Genomic DNA, 17388 nt, shown 5'->3' on the forward strand with positions numbered 1-17388 from the left:
TCTTCCTTAAAATATTTTGCCATTAATTTCAAGAGCCACAGAGTGGGCCTTTTGTTTGTCTAGTTTAGTTTCACCATACTAGTGATTGAGCTCAAGGTCTTGTCCTTGCTAGGCAGGTGCTCTACTGGCTATGCCTTCAGCTTCATCCTGACATTGGATCTCACTTCTTGATGTCTAGAATTCAATCTGCCTATTTATGTCCCACAAAGCTAGAATGATAGGTGTGTACCACAGCATCCAGCAATTGTTTGTGAAAGAGTGAAAAATATTTTTGCTTGAGCTGGCCTCAAACCAGAGTGTTCCATTATGTCAATTATAGGAAATAACTACTTATTTTATAAAGAAAATAAATATTAAGGCCCTCATCCTCACAGAATGCCATGTTTAGGTATCATTCCAGGGCTGTTATTTTACTGTTTTTATTGAAGACATACAACTGGCATGGTGGCTCACTATAATCCTGCCACTTGGAAGGTTGAGATCAGGACTGGGATTCAAGACTAGCTCAAGCAAGAAGTTAGTTTGAGTATATCTCAAGAAGTAAGCTGAGTCATATACAAAAAGGATCATGACCCCTGACAGGCCTGGGCAAAAAGCAAGATCCTAACTAAAAAAAACAGCATAAAGAGCTGGCGGCATGGCTTAAGTGGCAGAGAGCTTACCTAGTAAGTACAAGGCCTTGAGTTCACAAGCTCTAGACTATCACTAAGAAAAGAAGGAAACGGTGTTGATCATAAAAATACTTGTGTGAAAGTACAAAAGTACTTGAGAACATGTTAGAAGTTGGCAACAATTTAAAGTAGTGATTTTAGTGAAAACAGACTATGAAAGGAAACTTCAATTTCCTTCTAAAAGTTTACCAAATGCTAAGGGGGCAGGGGGGAGACAAAATCAAACTAAAACCCTGGAAGTGACACATTCACTTTTACCTTGGGAACAAACGTATAAATTCAACTGCAGATCTACTCTTCAGTTACAGAAGTCATAGAACTTAGAAAATTCTGTATCAAATATCATTTTATGCCAAAAGACCACCAAGTTCAATATTAACTTTTTCATAATCATTCCTGGCCTGAGACTAAGAAATCCTATTATTTCAGACTCTGGCTCTAAAGAATGATACTGTGAGTATCAAGCAAATGAGAATGACTATTAGACCCTAGAAAAATATGTGGTACAAAGGCCCATACAGTTCTTTAACTGTAGTTAACACGCCCCTCCTCTTATTTGCTAACACAGATACAGAGACGTTGGTATATGGAAAATGCTATGTAATAAACCCTTTCCATTGAGCAGTAAACCTACTAAACAATGATGTAGACTTTTGCTTTGCCTCTGGATGATCTATAACATTGCAGATAATTTTAAAACTGAAAAAAAAAGCTGTGTACTCAGCTATAATTCCAGCTGCTCAAGAGGCTGAGATCTGAGGACTGTGGTTTGAAGGCAGCCCAGGCAAAAAAAAGTCTATGAGATTTTTGTCTCCAATTAGCCACCAAAAAGCCAGAAGTGGAACTCTGGCTCAAGTGATAAAGTGCCAGCTTTTGGGCAAAAAAAAAAAAAAGCGAACGAAGAGTTTGAGCCTTCAAGTTCAAATCTTAGTACAACAAATTTTTAAAATAAACTACTCTGGAATATTTTGCAAAACATAATATTGCTGATCTTACATAATTGGCTGTGAATTTAGAAAGCATAAAAATTATGACAGAGAGGCATCAGCTATATATATTTAAATTTCCATCTTAGTAACTCACCATGTTTTGAATCAAGTTACTTCTCTAAAAGATTAGATATCTCCCTTCAAAGCTAAATAGAGTTGACTAACATTTTATTACTTCTAGACAGTCAAGAAGAATTAAATGTAAAAATAATTCCAGACAGTCAGGAAGCATTAAATGTCCCCAAATATAAGTCTGCTAACACACACAAGTCTATAAAGAATATGACACGTAATAATCACAGATAATTACAGCTTGTTTATGAGCTGATGAATATGAAACAGTCACATTCATCAGCGCCATACCCATATTTCAGGAGAGCAAATGTGTACCTGTAATATACACAATTTTTTTACTTTAACTCAATAAATGTTGAAGAGAAAGAAACCAAGAAATCCTTTGACATAACACTACTATAGCCAAGCAGAAGGAATATAAGGTGTCTTCTTCTGCCAAATAAAGAAATGAGCTAGACCGGAAAAACATTAGTAAAATTAAGACTTGCTTCACTATAACTCACTGACTAAGGAAGGACAGTATTACTGACCAGAGTGGGAAAATATCTGAATCAATGATGTCAGACATCATTTAAAGAAGAAGGAGCAGCAGCAGCAGTTTCTTTCATATAGATTCTTTCACACAGGTCTAACACATTCAGGGGAAAAAACAAAACAAAACAAAACAAAATTACATAATGTCTATTTTTTTTCTGGCCTTTCCCAAGCCAAACTGTTTTCAGACTGAATTGTCTCAACAGCTTGTGCAATATAACAGAAGAGCCAAAAAGAAACTGCTCCCTTGACCTTTTATGTGTAACTTCATTCATTGATTCTATTGCATTAAATGCTGTCACATTTGTAGACCTGAAAAGAACAATGTGAGTAGCCTGGGTGTCAAGTCTTGAGAATAGAGGGCTGTCATTTTCACTTGTCCAATTCTTTGCCCATGATTAAAAAATGAATATTTCAGATCAATGGGTGACAATCCCATTAGAGTGATAGCCCATGATATCAATTACCATTTCAGTTTCAATTTTGCTGGCTGGCCACAGGGTACCATTTCTCAGCTTTACTTGTGATGGGCTGACTCTGTGAAGCATGACACCCTTAAATTGCTGCCCATTATCCAAGTGTCATTACTTCTACTGCCTCAGAATTCTCTGAATCCCAAGCAGCTACTGAGGTCAAGCTTTGCAACCAGAGGAATTGGACAAGTTGGCAAATTCTTTATATAAAGGCAAAGTTATTTATCTGGCATTTGACTTTGAAAATTTAAAGTTTCCATTATCCTGACAGTATGTCAGTTTTGTGTAGGTTTATTGATTTAATAATTTAAGAGGTTTTATCAAGGTGGCAGGGGGTTAAATGTATACCGTGTTTGCATTATTCAGAATGCCTTGTGTTTTTTTCAGCCTCTTTCATTCCGATAATAGATTCTATTTATGTCTTCACTATGCATCCAAAGTTATTCCTAGAACACAGTTTGACTTTGAGTAGGATGTTATGTCTATTAACAAATGAAATGATCTAGCTGTTATCTATGCTATTTTGTAAGTCTCCCCAATTTGGTAATAAAATTCCAGAGGACATGGATTCAGACATGTCTATAATAAATAAAACCTTCAAAATGAAGAATTTGGCAGGTTTTTTGTTTGTTTTGTCAGTCATGGGGCTTGAACTCAGGGCCTGGATGCTGTCCCTGAGATCTTCAGCTCAAGGCTAGCATCCTACCACTTTGAGCCACAGTGCCACTTCCAATTTTCTGGTTAATTGGAGATATGAGTCTCATAGATTCTCATGTTTAAGCTGGCTTAGAAAGGAATCCTCAGATCTCAGCCTCCTGAGTAGCTAGGATTATAGGCATGAGCCACCAGTGCCCAGCAGAATTTGGCAGTACGGGGGGGATTTTTTAAATTAATAATTTGCTCAAAACATGATTTTAAAATAATCATTCGACTTATAAAGCAAAAGTATAGAAATATAACTTGAGGGATATTTGATTTCTAGTCTATTTGCAAATTTTGGAGCATTTAATTATTACATTATTCATAAATACAAAGTCCAACAAAGGAATCATCTTTCAAACTTCTAAGATTAGGGCATTCTATGGTAGGCGAGACTGAAGGGCTGGTTAAGGAGTGCTGATGGCTACTTGAGAAACTGATTGTATCCTGGGCTTCATTGAAGATTTGGGGGAAAAAAAGAAAAAAGAAACTTCAACAGGTACAGCTAAATTAGCCTTGAACTCAGAGGCTAAGCACTGTCATTGAGCTTTCTCAAGGCCGGTGCTCTACCTCTTGAGGCACAGTACCATTTCTGGCTTTTTCTGTGTATATAGTACCAAGGAATCGAACCCAGGGCTTCTACCACTAGGCCATGCTCCCCAGGCCTCAAGTGACTACTTTTCTAAATACTAAATTAAACCTCCTGAAGATTTCTTATTTCGATTCCTGTGCATGTGTCCAGATTGCTGTGGGGATAGGTGGGACAGAGGATCAAGTCATTCTCTGACTCCTTTAGTAATAATATTTCTCTTGGGGAGTTCAAAGACACTGTTGTATTTTATGCAATAATATGCTTTTAAGGATCATATTAAAGACATATTACAAACTGAAGCCAACTAAATGTAATTGAGAATCTAAGCAGTTAGCCAATCACTTCAGCAAAATCTTTTGATGGGAAATTCTTCTCTTAGCCCTATGTATAAATCCTAATTTCCTCAAGATGAAGTAAAGCAGTATTTATTATTGCTGTTGTTGTTGTTATCTTTAAGTAGTTGTACAAAAGTTTCAATCCAACAAGTGAGATTATTGGTACATCTAATCAAGTCTGATTCAACAATGTATCTTAATCAATGTCACCACCCATTCCATCCTTCTCCTTCATTCTTTCCCAATCCCATCCATACCCTCAAGTTATGTTGTTCCATTTTCACATATCTACATTAAATATAATGACTATATTTCCCTCCCTTCCTTTTTCTATTTATAAAGCAATATTTTTCACAACTGAATTCCAGCTTAAGTTTGGTAGCAATTCACAAACTAATGTTTTTACTAAGCTCAAGTTCTTCTACCAATCGGTATCTTTTACCAATACTGGGGTTGAATTATGCTGGAGTTACATATTCAAACTTTATCCTGATCCCACTTCCTTGTTATGAAATATTATAATAAGTTTACATTATACCTTAACACCAAATGGGAATAATAGAAGTGAAATCATTTAAAAACACAAAACGATACTTTAAAACACATAATAACTTTAATGCACCTTCTGTCTGGCAAATATCATGTAACCCTTCTATTAATTACAATAAAAATATATGAAAAAAACACATAATAACTGCATTTATTACTCAAAATACTATTTTGAAAAAAATTTACTAAGAAGTTTTAGATAGACAAAATAATACAATTAAATGTTATTTTCCTAGCTCTTAACACTTAGCAACTCATAATCTTTCAACTTACTTTTAATCCATATTTTGAATCTACAACAGTTATGATACCTATAAAGGAATAAACATTTTAATCACCTTTAAAGATTTTTTCATTAATATTGCACAACCGTAGTTGAGAAAAAAAACTAATGTTTTCTAGTTTATAAATGCTATTCACTAAAACAAAGATTTCTTTTAATCTCTTACCAACACAATTCAATTTAATGACAGGAATAAGAAAATGCATTTCAAATATGGTCTAACTGCCTTCCATTGCTTATAAGCACCGAAAGCATATATTTTAAATAAAATTAGGAACTAAGAAAAAAAGATTCCTTTGGTGATTAAAAGCTTACAATCCAAAATACAACAAATTTCACAATGTAAAGTGAAATGGGATAAATTATAGAAGACAAATTAGTCTCTTAGTTTATTTCCACATAATTAAAAAAATCAAGATTCTCTTAGCAGTTAAATTATCTAAAGAATTTGAGACATTTTAGATTATCTTATTCCTAGGCTCCCTAAGCATAGCTCATAAAAATATTTTACATTATATAATAAGTATCTAAAATTTCAATCAGCTTAACTAAAAAAATTGACCTTAACCATAAAAACAAATTTAGCTAACAGCAAAAGAAAATTATTAACTTACCATCAAGATAAATCTCACTCCCTAAGTCAGCATCAACCCAAAACATAGAAGCCACAGCACCTGGAAGTATACATTATGATATTTAATTCACCAAATAAAATTTCTTCAAATTGCAAAGCATAGTTTTTTTTTTAATGTTTTAATGTGTCCTGTATTAGAATTAGGTAAACAAACATATACTCCGGTTAAACTTACTTTCAGTAGTTTTATTGGAAACACAATACAGTCATTTCTTTTCTTTTTTCAAATTGTATTTTATTGTTGGGGTAATGTATAGAGGGGTTACAGTTACATTCGTGAGATAGTGGGTGCATTACTTCTTGAATCTTGATACCTCTTCTCATGTTTTTGTTCTCTTTCCCCTCCCCCCAAATTCCTTCCAATCATCTTGTTTTTCCCTTTCCCTTCCCTATTTCAAATAAACAAATAAATGTGTATATATAATATACCAGGTAACAAAGTCAGATACAGCTTATAAGTGGGGGGGGGAAGAGAACAGAAATAACTTCACATAGTACATTAAGAACAACAATCAAAAAGGTAATACTCTCTATCCCTCTTCCTATGCTCTCAAAAATATAAAGGAAGTGGTGCTGTGGCTCAAGAGGTAGGGCAGTAGCCTTGAGCTGAAGAACTCAGGAACAACGCCCAGCCCCAGAGTTCAAATCCCACAACTGACCAAAAAAAAATAAAATAAAAAAGACCAACTCTTTCCACACACAGCAAGCTTGTACTGATGTCATATCATTTACCAATTGATATTAGCAAGCAATTTGGGCATGGGTCATATTTTTAAATACTCAACTCCTGACTATATTATTCATATAATGAATAATAAATTGTTGCTTCTAAGGAAGAACAAACAAAACATAATCAACTCCAAAATCATTTTGTCCAAAAAAAAAAAGGAACTTCATGTGATTTTTATAGAAGAACAGGAGGTAAAAGGATATAAATTCTCTGGAGTTAGCAATGGATCTTCTCACTGTTTGTTTAGTACTGTGAGTAAAATTTAGATCTGAGGAAAAACTTATTTGTAAGTAATAAATTAAAGCTTGTTTTTGACAGAATTGGTTTCAGAATCAAACCACACAGCCTGATTAGTATGCCACCACACAAGAGAAAGGAAACTGACAGCAAGGAAAGTATGTGATTTTTTTTTTCAAAGCATCTCAGACCCAGTTAGTGACAGTGCTGTCCAAAAGCATGAGCACTAGGGAAATAAGAAGTAAACTCATTCCACTGTGTGAAACTGCTCAACGACCCTGACAAGATATGGTCCCCCAAGCATCACTCTGTGTCAACACTGAAATACCTGTCAGCTGCTTACAGCGATTACTCATGCAAGATATAGCAAGGGCCACGAGATCTAATGGTTTCCTGATACCTATTGATTTTTTCCCCCAAAACTTAATAGTTTTCCAATTTGACTGAAATAGGATTTGTGAGTAACTGGAGCTGAATCAATGCCTGTCCTTCTCCAGGAAATTACTTTACCATGACAATTATTTAGCTTAGACTGTGGAGTCTCCATCTCCTAAACAGGAAATAACTGAATTGCCAATACAAATTTCCTTCACTTTCTTAGCTAAAGACATGGTTTTAATTAATAGGAGAGGGAAAAAAGTAAACCTATTGCATCATACTCCAAACAATGTCACATTTTCACTTAGTAAGACATTTAACATTATACATAGTTTTGTAAGCTTAAAAAAATCGATTTCTATTCAGATAAACAGATTAGAACTATTACCACTAACATTTGCTTATTGTTAAAGCTGAACTCTAAGAGTATGTTAAAGCTTTTGTTCCAAATCTGTTGTTTATCTTTGATATAGTACTTGCAGGCTAGACAAAAAGCAACTATATAAAATCTGTATAAAGGTATTAGGAATCAGTATTCAGGATAAGGGAACGGAGTGATTTTTCTCCTCTGGAAACACTGGGCAGTGTCTGAAGGTATTCTGGGTTGCCTCGGGGGTACTACCTACATGTAGTAGAGAAACTAGGGATGCTGCTAAACATCCCATAAAGCCCAAGACAGCTCAATGCCCAACAAACAGAAATGTAAATGACATGTATTACCTCTGAGCCAGGTTACAGGATTTCCCTTCTTCAAAACCTAATAAAATAGTAAGAGCAATGGCCCAAACCTGTACTCTTAGCTACATGGGATCTGAGATTGGGAAGATCATGGTTTGAGGTCAGCCTGGGTAAAAAGCCTACATCCTAGCACCGGGGCCTTCCTGAGTTCAAGCACACCAAGACAAAAAATGAAAGAAACAAACAAAACTTACCACATGCAAACTCCTACTGTAAACTCTGAGGAGTGACAGTAAAAATAAGAAACAAATCTATGTGTGTTATGGTCATTCCTAAGCCTGCCCATAGGAGGGCCTGGAAAACCCAAAATATTACAACTTGTCAGAAATGCCTCCCAAATGACAAGTAGTAGACACAAGGAAAGAATAAGTAATAAAGAGAAGTCACAACAACAATAATTCAAAAGTTTCTAACCATCTCTGCACTTGAGGGAAGCCATTTAGTCTAGGGTTGAAAGCAAAAGAAAGCAAGAGGTCTGAGGTTTGATGATGTCCCTGAACAAAGTCTTATACTCTTCAGGAGTTGGCACAAACACAAGACAATCCTACTGGATATTTTTCAGAGAGCAAGACCTAATAGACATATTGCCTGCCCAATCTGAGTCTCTGGGTTCCCTAATATTTCTTTGCTTCCTTTTTTTTCCTCAATATCTAGCTTTCACGTGAGGGCTCAAGGAACAGTGCTCAGGCCCTGAGTTCAAGCCCCAGAATTGGCATAAAAATAAAATTAAATAATAGACGCTTAAAACAGGTAGAGTATTAAAAAGAGTTCTTCATTAATACCACAAGTAAATAACTTCTCTGAGCCAACTACATCAAGCACAATTGTACATACATGTATTATAGTAGAGAAAAAAACAGAAGCGATAAAGGATAAAAGGCAAGAAGAAAAAAAAAATCTGATGAAATGAACAAGACACATAGCTAACAAAAGAACTGGTTCTGGAAACGTAACCTAAGAGGCAACAACAGCAAAACATTCAGGACTTTATAACAAAGAACTTAAAAGCTATAGGGCCTTAATAAGTACAATCTCAAAAAGAGAGTTTGTATACTACTGAAACATGTGGTGTCAATATAACACTACTGCTCCACTGGTGCATTCATTTGAAATAGTAAAGAATGAATAGACACTCGGAGAAGCAGAGCTACTGGCAAAAAGGAAGAATTAAAACAATCTCAGCAAATGCAGATTCAACAGATGGGCCAAAACAACCATTAGGACAGGTGAGAGAAAACAAACTCAATACGAAGAGGACAGGTCTCCTAAGCAGGGCACCCACAATCTTGACAAAAAATTACTCATGGTAACCAACAAGAAAAATGTCTTCAAGTAAAGAACTAAGTTACCACAATTTAAGGGGAAAAAAACCAAAGCCATCCTAGCTAGAAAAGCTTGTAAGTTGCCATCTCCAAATAACCAACAAAACGTATTACTGGAGGCATAGCTGAAGTAGGAGAACATAATCTGTGAAAAGGAAAGCTAACCAAGAGCTGAATGAGTCCAATTCACAATACTGTCACAAATATATATATGTATGTATCAGAGGAAGATCATGAGATTGCAATTAATCATATACACACATACACACACATACACACACACACACACACACACACACACACACACACACACACAGCCGAGATATGGCTCAAGTAGTGTAGTGCTAGTCTTGAGCCAAAAAGCTCAAAGGCAGTGCCCAGTCCATAGTTCAAGCTCCAGAACTGGTATGCATACATACATACATGCAGAAGGAAAGAAGGAAGGATCAAACATTAAAAATACCAAAGAATGATATTCTTATTAATAATGTCATTTCTTACCAGGATCTGCTAGCCCAGTGGTCTCTAACAGTATGTAATCAAATTTTCCCTTCTTCTGCATCAGATTTTCAATAGCTCTAAGGCCACTGTCCCTGGAAAATACCAATACTAATAGCTGATTAGTCAAATGTTTTAAAATTACAAAAAAAATAAATACATTCAACAGCACACCAAATGTGCTTAGACAGATGAAAATTCAACTCCTTGCTAAGCATCTCAAAGAATAGCCATCAAAGTGGGGCATGATGGTAGCATGCCTATAATTCCACCACTTTAGAGACTAAGGCATAGGATCACAGGCTTGAGGCAAGCCTGGTCTATGTGGTATGTTATGGTGAGACCTTGTCTCAAAATCTTAAAAAAAAAAAAAAAAGGAGTCCATTCATGACTTATGAATGAAGAGAAGAAAACATGTGCATGTACCCTCAGATAAAAAGAAGTATGTAGCCTGATACTCATGGCTTCATACCTGTAATCCATGGCACTTAGAAGATTGAAATCTGGAGAATAATGGATATGAAATCAGCCTAGGGTTTCTCTTTCTTTTCTTTTGACAGTTCTGGGGCTTAACAACCTCAGGGCCTAGGTGCTGTCCCTGAGCCTCTTTGTGCTCAAGGCTCTAGCACTTGAGCCACATCACCACTTCCAACTTTTCTGGATAGTTTATTGAGATAAGGGTCTTACAAACTTTTCTGCCCGGGCTGGCTTCCGATTGTGATCCTCAAGTCTCAGCCTTTTGAGTAGCTATAATTACAGGAGTGAGTCACCAGCATCTTCTCTTTTTTGATATCCATTTATTTTTGTTTTTAGAGGTTCCATAATCAAAAATAAAACTGACATGATAAGAACATTTTTTACATATGAAAAGACTTTCATGGATAAGACATTACAAATTAAATAAGTCCTGAAATCAAAAACAATAGAAAAAAATTCACACCAGGCACTGGTGGCTCATTCTGTAATCCTAGCTATTCAGGAGACTTAGGATCTAAGGATCATGGTTCAAAGTCAGCTTGGGCAGTAGTCTGTGAGACTCTCCTCTCCCAAACTCTGCCAAAAAAAAAAAAACCCCAAAAGTGGAGCTGTGGCTCAAGTGGTAGATTGCTAGCCTTGAGCTTCTTTTTATCAAGGCTAGCAAAAGAAGCTCAAGGATAACACCTAGAACCTGAGTTCAAATCCTTGACTGGTTAAAAAAAAAATCTCACTAGGAAGAAAAAGACATTAGAGTAAATAGAAAACAGTTTAATAACTTTGAGAAAATCTGTCTCCTACTTGCAAATATAATTAAGCAAAGTATATAAACTGAGATAAACTACACAAGAAAACACAAAGCTAAAATACAACTAGAAAAACCACAAGCACATGTTCCATACTTGACTGAGCAGCAGAGGCAACCATTTCCAAGTTCCAGCCATTCTTCATAGAGCTCTCCTCCTTGACTGACGGCTAAGGATCTCTCTACTGCACTTCCTAGAAAAATTAACAAGCAGTCTTCAGACTATCAAAGATCAGAATATTCAAAATGAACAGAGTTCAAAAGAAACCACAATTAAAATTTGTGTTCTTGTACATGTTCAAGTAGCCTGAATATTTAAATTAGTCTCCAGATTATTTTAGCTTTTATTTCCCTAAACAATTCATGACTTATCTACTTCCCATTTAAGTCTTTCTCTTGCTCACTTCCATTTCTTTATAAAGGAGCTAGCCTGAAAGCCTCTTTTCTTGTCCACAGTAAAACTTCTAGAGAGATTCAACTATTATTTTTAGATTGGTGCTTGTCTGTCCTCTTACAAGACTGTCTTATCTGTTTTCTTTTTACATTTTTTTCTCTAATTGTTTCCACTACATTGATTGCTCAGTTAAAAACCCTAATGCATTCTAAAGAAGGCATCTGAATAGAAAATCTATGTTCATTCACAAATTATTTTTAGTCAAATACAGAAATATTCCCCAGTAACGTTTATTTGAGAAAGAATTAGATTATATACATTTGTTCTAAAAATGATTTTAAATGTTTTATTTTCTTGCAATATACCAGGGGTGGGGCTTGAACTCAGGCCCTGGACACTGTCCTTGGACACATTTTTGCTCAAGGCTAGGGCTCTACCACTTGAACCACAGCACCATTTCTGGCTTTTTCTGTGTAAATGATACCTAGGAATCAAACCCGGGGCTTCGTACATGCTAAGCGAGCACTCTACCACTAGGCTACACTCCTGACCCCATAATAAAGAGCTTTTAAAAGATTGTTATGCAACTCAGGATATATAAGACATTAGTAAAATATAAAAGAAAGTATTGAGAATGCTGCGAAGGACTGTGAAAACGATCCCCAAACTGGAGAAAAACCGGAAGAAATAATGACAAGTAAATGTAACCAGTCTGCCATAGAAAACAGTTAATAAGAAGTTAGGAAATCATTGTGATTGGTAGGATTAGAGGGGCCAGAGAAGAAGTCTTGCTTATTAGCATGCAAGAAAAAGGTTCTAGGACTGCGAAAAGAAAAGTTAAGATTTTCATTTTGTCTAAAAGGACTTTCCTAGCCATCTATAACCAGGAGGCTGACGCACAGCCTGAGCCATAGAGAGAGACCCCAAAAGGACTTCCTACATGAGACAGAGAAGCCAGAAATCCAAGTTTAGTAACAGATACCTAGTGCTGCTCATAAGGCCTACCTTTTCACATACTTACAACTGAGAAATGTGTACAATTTAAGTAACATGACAATAGAAATTATATATTTTTGCTATGGTGAGATTTTACCAAAGAAAAACTATAAAAGTTATCAAAATATTACATCTAACACAACTCTACAGATATTTTTACCAGTTCAATATTTAAGACAAAAAGGGTGAAAGTAAAAGATATAGTCATACCAATGCTTAGAGAATTCATGAAGATAGAGGAGGTGTGGGGGCAGTAGATATGAGTCCTAGGACTTGAACTCAAGACCTGGGCGTTGCCCCGGAGCATTTTTTCCTTAAGGCTAGCATTTCTGCCTTTTTTGTAGTTAATTAGATGTAAGAGTCTCACAGACTTTCCTGCTCAGCCTGGCTTTGGACAGTATCCCTCAGATACCAGCTCCTAAGTAGCTAACACCCACCTTGTTTAACTTATTTTAAAAAACCTTCAGTTTTAGCTACTGTATTAACAAGCAATAATCTACAATAGGTGAACTTATGGTATCTGAAGTAAGGTCAAATGTTTTCCATAATAGTCAGTACAAAACCATCCTTGCAGTTCCTTTAAACATTTTCTTTCATGTGTTTAGGTTGTTACTTTCAGTCATTTATTTCACATAGAGATCTAATTTAATTCAGCTAATACGAATCCCACAAGCTATGCAAAATAAATGTTTATAGAAACTATTTGGTTCAGTGTTCCAAGCTCACACAAAATAATGCATGCTAAAAATTAACTATTTCTTAGAGCAATTTATATCACTGTATTACATTATAGTACCTACTATCCTCTCTTTTTAAATGTAGAATATCAATGCACCTAAGGAAAAAACTGTTCTATTCTTGCAACATACTCATTGAACTTCACTTACCTTCTCCAAATTCATTTAAAATAACTGCTATTCTCTTACAGTGCTGCTCTGTCAAAATGTAGTTCAGAAGTGTTGTCTTGCCAGCACCTATAAAATATAGTAGAGTATTAAGATTTAAAGCCTAAATTTAAAGGCACAAGGTCTTACCATTGTAATGTGGTATTTTTCATACTTAATGAAAGAGAATTTAGAGAAAAAGATAAGGGCAATCTCTGGTTGTTATTCCTATATGTTAAATATTATTAAGGCAATCTGATTAGTATGCTTTATGTACACTTTCTATACTTTATAAATATCTACAAATAATTTTTAAACTGAATCAGTGCTTCAATATGTCTTAATAACTTTCAACAACACAGAAGTATTAAAATTTCTAATCAAGAATTCATGAAGTAGGGCCGGGAGTTTGGCCTAGTGGTTAAAGTGCTTGCCTAGCATGCATGAAGACCCGGTTTGATTCCTCGATACCACATACATAGAAAAAAGCCGGAAGTGGTGCTGAGGCTCAAGTGGTAGAGCTCTAGCCTTGAGAAAGTCCAAGGACAGTGCTCAGGCCCTGAGCTCAAGCCCAGGACTGGCCAAAAATAAAAAAAATAAAAAAAAAGAATTCATGAAATAATAGCTTCCAAGGAATAAGGTTTATCGTTTATAAAATAAAAAATATGAGCTGGGTGTTGGTGGCCCATGCCTGTAATCCTAGCTACCTGGGAGGCTGAGATCTGAGGATCACCATTTAAAGCCAGCCTAGACAGTTAAGTCCATGAGACTTTTATTTCCAATTAACCCTCAGGACACTACCTGGGGGGCGGGGTGGGGGCTGTGGCTCAAGTGGTAGAACACTAGCCTCAAGTACAGGGAGAAGCTCAGGGACAGTGTCCAGGACCAGAGTTCAAGCCTCAGGACTGGCCAAAAAAAAAGTCTCTGTACATGATGATGTTTCTAAGCCAAGAATATTTGACTTCCCTAAACTTTACATAAAGAATCTTGATTTCAATAGCCATTAACCAGATACAAATTCAGAGTAACTATATGGCAACTAAAGTAGCTACAATTTGTTTTAAAGTAAACTATAAAATGGGTTGCATAATAAAACCGGGACAGAGTAACAGTTATAGGAAACATCAACAGAAAATTCAGTACTGAGAAAGACAGATGCATAAAGCTACACTAACTTTATCCAGTAGGTGGCATGTTAAACCTAGTATGTTCATTGCAAGTAGAAGCAAAATATTTATCTTTGAGCCAAATAGCAAAGGTCATAAAGGGAGAAAAGAAAATCTCAAGTGTATAGTAGTATAGTTCAATTATATGGACATATTATTATCTACTCTACTGTTGGTGGATATTTGAGCTGTCATTAGTGTTTTGCTATCACAGATAGTGAGGCTAAGTTTTACACATAGCTTGTACGTGCCTGTTAAAATGCATCTGTGAGATTTCTAGGGTATAACTAGAAGAGGTCTGCAAAGTGTCAAAGTATTAATACGTTCAACATTGTAGGTAATTTTCTTTCAAAGTTTTAAAGAGATGACATCTATTAGTGTGCTTTAGAAACTTAAAACTACAAACATGTGAAATGTAAAGTGGGACAGATTTAAGTCAAAAGAATGAAGTTCTTAAAATCTACCCCACTGTGAGAAAGGCCTTGATCATGACTGATGCACAGTCATCAAGTCAAGCATGTAAGAAATCTAGTAGAAGTACTAGATTAAGTACTAGTACTTAACCATCAATCACATTCTGAGGACTAAAAAAAGATTAAGAAATAGTTCACATTCATTCAAAAATACATACTACAAATCAGTTATGCTGTGTCTTGATGAAAAAAGACAAGCCTGGAGCTTACAAATATTACAAGTAGAAGATGGTGGGAATTTAGATGAATAAGAGAAGATTGTCATAAGACAAAATGCTAAGAGGGATATATGGCCAGTTGGTTGGTCAGTTGGGGGGCTTGAACTGAGGACCTGGGTGCTGTCCCTGAGCTTTTTTACACAAGGCACTGTACTGCTTTGAGCCACAGTGCTTCTTCTGGTTTTCTGGTGGTCAGACATACACATATGCACACACACACACCCCTTCCTGCCCAGAATGGCTGCAAATGGTGATCCTCAGATCTCAGCATCCTGAGTAGCGAGGATTACAGGCAAGAGCCATTAGTGCACAGCTTTTATCTTGTTTATGAGATAGGATCAGCCTAATTCTGCCTGAGCTGGACTGAACTCAAGATCCTCCTGCTTTTGCCTCCCAAGTAAATTGGATTCCACAAGTTCACACCATGATCAGCACTTATTTTTAAGATTAGTTCAATGTGCTGAGACATGGTCTGGCAGGCATGAGAAGCTGACAAATACCAGCCTACATCCTTTTCCTCAGTATTGAAATTAAGAAATTTCATTGTGGAAGAGGAGGAGAAGAGAGGGAAAATCTGAGAGAAAACAAGGGAAGAGGTAACGCTGTTTAAAAAGAAATGCCCTCATTACCTGACTTACAAAACTGTAGATGCTCTGTATATCACCTTTACACCAATAACAAAAAAATTCAATTTATTTATCTTGCTAGTCCTGGGCTTGAACTCAGGGCTTAGGCACTGTCCTTGAGCACTTTTGGCTCAAGGCTAGTGCTCTGTCATTTGAGCCACAGAATACTTTTGGTTTTTACTGTGTATGTTTCTGAGGAATCGAACCCAGGGCTCCATGAATGCTAGGCAAGTACTCTACCACTAGGCCACACTCCAGATGCCAGAAACTTTTTTTATCCAAATAGAAGCCACAAGAGGATGTGAGACTAATATTTATAAAACTGGTAAGTACTAACATATGGAGAATACATTAAATGGCCAAACAATTCCAGATTACAGTAGTTAGGAGGAAATACTGAGCATTTCAGGATGTTGGGATCACAGAAACCGAAGGATTTGAGAAGACAGTAATATATGAAGTGTTGAATGTATTGTTTTGACCTTTGGTTCCAAAGGTCTCCTGATGTACCAGAGAGTAAATGGGGAAAGCTAAAGGCACAAATCTGAAGTATACTATTTATGGATAAGAAATCTGCTCAGGGGCCAGGTTCTAGTGAGGGATGTCCCCTCCCCAGTTGTCAGGCATTGCATAGAGAGGGCGTCCATGAATGTCAATAGACTTTTACAGGTGTTTTCAGACTCGTTTTACAAATGAAGACCAGGAGCTGAGGCAGGTGACTGGTATTGTTTCCATTTCGGAGTACATAACCTTCAAAAGGGTAAAATGACTTGTAGGAATTCACACTATAATGAAGGGGTGGGGGGGGTGAGTCTAGGCTCCAACATTCGAGGTAACTCTGAATCTCACTTGAGAAAAATGGAGGGACAGACAATCCAGAAGGAGAAGCAAATGACCCAGCCACCACCTCAGAGATACCTGCTCTCGGACACAGAAGCGACCCCAGCCGCCCGGCCTCCCCTCCCGCGCCCCAAGCCCCAGGGCCTATGACTCTTTCCCCCCAGGATGGTTAATTACCCAAATACCCGGTGATAATTGTCACTGGAATCTTAACGCCAGGGCCAGGCTTGTCCTCCTCTCTTTGCTTCGTCTCAATGGGGACCAATTCAGGGCAATCCTCCGCGTACTCTTCCTCCTCCTCTTCCACAGTAACGTTACCCGGTAACATCACGGCCCCCAGCCACACTGCCCCAGGCCCGAGAGGAAGAACCAAAGCACACAGTTCCAACCCCTGACGCCAAGCACGCCGCGCCAGGCCGCGGCGTGTCGTCATCACACCGCGACGAGCAGCGCTTCTCGGCCCCGCCCTCGTTACCTGGGCTCTTAAGAGAGGACCCGCCCCCCCTTAGCCACACCCCCGAGGCGGAAGATAGACCCGCCCACCATGTGCGTAGGCACGCCCCCTCGTGGGCGTGGTCGCTGAGGCTGGCCCTGCTGAAGCTGTCCCTGTGGGCTCTAGCAGTCCTTGTTGAACTTGGTTGGAGTAGCTTGATCTCAACAGTGGCCACGACACTTTCATCTGATTTAAATTGTTTTAATTCGTATGAGAAAGAATGGAAGATGATGAAATTATAATGCTGATTACAGTTTTTCTACCTCATGGATAATTTTTTCC

The 17388-nt window shown here is 37.1% G+C and overlaps 1 protein-coding gene across 2 annotated transcripts in view; it reads right to left on the reverse strand.

The window, feature by feature from the left end:
* LOC150065089 (zinc-regulated GTPase metalloprotein activator 1A-like) overlaps positions 1-17030 on the reverse strand; it is a 41152-nt gene extending 24122 nt beyond the window's left edge. For both annotated transcript variants that reach the window (XM_090329688.1, XM_090329687.1), the window contains exons 1-6: positions 16791-17030; positions 13294-13380; positions 11114-11210; positions 9741-9832; positions 5815-5874; positions 5191-5228 (exon numbers count right to left, since the gene is read on the reverse strand). In XM_090329688.1, coding sequence (XP_090185814.1) covers positions 5191-5228; positions 5815-5874; positions 9741-9832; positions 11114-11210; positions 13294-13380; positions 16791-16941 — 525 coding nt within the window. In that variant the 5' untranslated portion in view covers positions 16942-17030. The remainder of the gene's footprint in view (positions 1-5190; positions 5229-5814; positions 5875-9740; positions 9833-11113; positions 11211-13293; positions 13381-16790) is intronic.
* Between the last annotated feature and the right edge of the window lie 358 nt (positions 17031-17388).

The sequence above is a fragment of the Megascapheus bottae genome, chromosome 3, assembly GCF_031878675.1.
Source record: "Megascapheus bottae isolate mThoBot1 chromosome 3, mThoBot2.hap1, whole genome shotgun sequence".
Lineage (NCBI taxonomy): Eukaryota > Metazoa > Chordata > Mammalia > Rodentia > Geomyidae > Megascapheus > Megascapheus bottae.